This window comes from Leucopleurus acutus, assembly GCF_964270905.1.
Source record: "Leucopleurus acutus genome assembly, chromosome: 4".
Taxonomy (NCBI): Eukaryota; Metazoa; Chordata; class Mammalia; order Artiodactyla; family Delphinidae; genus Leucopleurus; species Leucopleurus acutus.
Window position 1 is genome coordinate 151,895,196 of NC_139146.1, and position 3,839 is coordinate 151,899,034.

The following is a 3,839-nucleotide window of genomic DNA, read 5'->3' on the forward strand; positions in this document are numbered from 1 at the left end:
GCAATCACACAAGAACCTATTATTCCATCTGTGCACCTACTGTGTCATCAACACACTTTTATTCTAAATCTAATATTCGCAAAGTAGTATGAAATATACGTAGTACCTACCTTCAAGAGGCAATATTACAGTTGTGAAGAGCCAATTAAGGATCTAAGGGACTAAATGGTGCTTTGAAAGATGGGTAGAATTTGGATGCATGATGAGGTGTTGCAGAGGCGAAGATGCAGAAGCTAAAACGGGCCAGGGCACTTGGTGACTGTGAAGGGACCTGCCCACCTGGTACAGAACATGCCCCGTGGGGTTGTTAGACCGGGAGTGTAAGGCAGAGTAGCGGTCCTCAAGTGTCAGGTCCAGGAGGCTCAGTGGTCCCTACCTTGTGTGTCTCACCTGGCACTGTGTGCAGAGGGGGAGCCGTGGGTAGGGCGTTAGAGGATGCATTTTCCTGTCATGCTAGTTCTACTAATGAAGAAAAACTCAGATACCTGTGCAGTGACGTTAACTATCTTGCCAGCAACCTGACTAGGACGTATGATGCGAAATTTTCTTGAATTCTTTAGGGCGAAATTTCCAAAGAATTTTTAGATTAGCGCTTGCTTGCTCCAGGTTTGTTCTCAGACACTGAGAGACACAGATATTCTCTCTCTTTGGTATTCTTGAGAGAAAAGTGTGTTACCAGGGAGGTTCAGGAGCCTTTCCAGGCTGTTGACAAGAAGAGGGGAGAACGTTTCTGTAACGTTCACACTTGATACCTTTCCTAGTCCAGATGCCTTCATTCTCACTAAGTGGTAGCAACCTTTCTTTTTATTCTTCAGTTTTATAAGTTGTAGTTTTATAATAAAAACACCCCATATTCTAGAAAGCAAAAGTACCCATATTCTAGAAAGCAAAAGCAAAAAGGAAAGGTTCAATAGTGGCATCACTTAAAAGGCAAAAGCATATTTTGTTCATTAAAGTTCTTGTCTCCTTTTCAATGGAAGTAATTCTGCATGATTTTCTTTATTGTTCTCACAGAAGAAAGAAGTGCGATTCTGTTTCTTAACGCAAGCACAATGGCCTGTTAATTAACATAAGAAACCCCATCTCATCTATTTACTTAATAACGTAAAGGAAATCAGAGATTTTTTTTTAAAGGCGCTTTTAAGCTCTACAGGACTGTTGTCTGTGATTTGTTTTGTTGGTAAGAAAAGAGTATTCCTATCACAAAGTGCTGTGAAAGATCAAAAGTACGACTAAAATTTAGATCCCTGCATTGTATCTGTATGCAGTCTAGTGGGGAGGGAGGATATTTCCATGAAGAAAACCTTAGAAATCCTTTGAAAGCTTCTGACATGTTAGTAATATTATAGAATCTTAAAGTCAGAAAGAGCTTCAGAGTTACCCAGTTGAATCTCCCACACAATGTGAGAACTTCCCCAAGCCTTTCGAGTAGTACTTACAAACTGTGGCTTGTGGAGAACTTGCTGGTTTACAGGCAGTTCATTCCATTTGATTAAACTTTTGTTCCTCATAATGACGTGAAATATTTTTAATGTAATCCACTTCCCTTGGTCCTACTTCTAACTTGAGAGGACATAAGATTCTGAGCCACAAGCCAGGGACCACATGCTACACATTCCAATGTGAGAAGATGTTTGTACCCTTCCTAGTGAGTCTTTTCTGGATTAAACATCTTCTTTTCCGTCAGCAGTCCTTCACAGGACAGAGTTTCTTGATGTTTCACTGTATCGATCATCTCCTTAAAGAGCAGTTCAGTGTTGGTGGGGCTGTTACTACAACTTGATAAATTCTTTCTTTTTTATCGTAAGAGGAAGAATTAGGTAAATTTTTTTTTTTGTTTTCCTTTGTTGGTGTCATATCTTTTTCATATGTTTTAATCTGTCCTTTTTTTTAAATACCTTCATATTCCTACAGTGTTTAGGAATGTGCTGATGGTCGTTTATGTAAGACTTTGGGCATGAGATTTATACACACCTTACTAATGTACAGACCACTGCATTTTGCTGAAACTCAATGTGAAAGCAACATCAAGTTAAAAGTATTACTAAAGTTGTTTTTTCAAATTGTTTGCACTGTTTCTACTATTTAAAAGAAGATGTATATATAGAATACATTTTGTTTATTTCAGTGTCTTCCCTTTAAACAGTACTATGAATCAGAATTCGTTTTGACTGCCGTCAATAGAATTAGTAATGCAATTGGTCATTTTCTCTTTACAGGTTGTTCAGTTCAAGGGAATGAAGAATTCAGAATAATTTTGAGAAATGGATTCCAATATGGAGAATAAAAATAAGTTGAGTCTTTGACCTGCTTTGAGGAAACATATTGTCCATTTGTCTAAAGTCATCTGTAATAGCCAAACCAGTCAAAATGAATTCAACGTTATTTTCCCAGGTAGAAAATCATTCAATCTATTATAATTTTTCAGAGAAGAATTCCCAGTTTTTGGCTTTCGAAAATGACGACTGTCATCTGCCCTTGGCCATGATATTCACGTTAGCTCTTGCCTATGGAGCTGTGATCATTCTTGGGGTCTCTGGAAACCTGGCCTTGATCATCATCATCTTGAAACAAAAGGAGTTGAGAAATGTCACCAACATCCTGATTGTGAACCTTTCCTTCTCAGACTTGCTTGTTGCTATCATGTGTCTCCCCTTCACGTTTGTCTACACGTTGATGGACCACTGGGTTTTTGGTGAGGCAATGTGCAAGTTGAACCCTTTCGTACAGTGTGTTTCCATCACTGTGTCTATCTTCTCTCTGGTCCTCATTGCCGTGGAACGGCATCAGCTGATCATCAATCCACGGGGCTGGAGACCAAGTAATAGACATGCTTACGTAGGCATTGCTGTCATCTGGGTCCTTGCTGTGGCTTCTTCTCTGCCCTTCCTGATCTACCAAGTATTGACGGATGAACCGTTCCAGAATGTGACCCTTGATGCGTTCAAGGACAAGTACGTCTGCTTTGATAAATTTCCATCAGACTCTCACCGGTTGTCTTACACCACTCTTCTCTTGGTGCTGCAGTATTTTGGCCCACTCTGTTTTATATTTATTTGCTACTTCAAGGTAAGAAAACTCCCACCCCCCCGCCACCATTTCCATTTTTACCTTCTTTCTCCAAGAGTCCTCATTCAATGAGTGATTCTATTTGAACTCTTTATTTTTTCCCTCCTGTAGATATATATACGCTTAAAAAGAAGAAACAACATGATGGACAAGATGAGAGACAGTAAGTACAGGTCTAGCGAAACCAAAAGAATCAACGTCATGCTGCTGTCCATCGTGGTGGCGTTTGCGGTCTGCTGGCTGCCGCTCACCATCTTCAACACTGTGTTCGACTGGAATCATCAGATCATTGCTACGTGCAACCATAATCTGTTATTCCTGCTCTGCCACCTCACAGCCATGATCTCCACCTGTGTCAACCCCATATTTTATGGCTTCCTGAACAAAAACTTCCAGAGAGACCTGCAGTTCTTCTTTAACTTTTGTGATTTCCGGTCTCAGGATGACGACTACGAGACCATCGCCATGTCCACCATTCACACGGATGTTTCTAAGACGTCTCTGAAGCAACCAAGCCCAGTCATGCTTAAAAAGATCCACAGTGATGATAATGAAACAATCTGAACCTGCCGTAGCATTTGGTCCCAGGTGACATCTGCTTAAAACCAAGCACAACCTGCAAAGACTTTAATTCCCTGTTCTCCCAAGGAATAGGGTTGAAATCATTGAAGAAAGATCAAGATTTTCTTGTCTTGCTTTTTACTGCTTTTGTAGTAGCTGTCATAATTATATTTGGAACAAAACGTGTGGGCTTTGGAATCTTCTGGTGA

General features: G+C 40.2%; 1 protein-coding gene across 1 annotated transcript; it reads left to right on the forward strand.

Moving 5' to 3' along the window:
• Positions 1-2,361: 2,361 nt before the first annotated feature.
• On the forward strand, positions 2,362-3,633 carry NPY1R (neuropeptide Y receptor Y1; the record flags this gene model as incomplete). The annotated part of the gene is made up of 2 exons (XM_082837916.1): positions 2,362-3,069; positions 3,181-3,633. The coding sequence occupies exons 1-2, from the start codon at positions 2,371-2,373 to the stop codon at positions 3,631-3,633; spliced, it is 1,152 nt and encodes a 383-aa protein (XP_082694042.1). The 5' UTR covers positions 2,362-2,370.
• Positions 3,634-3,839: the final 206 nt, after the last annotated feature.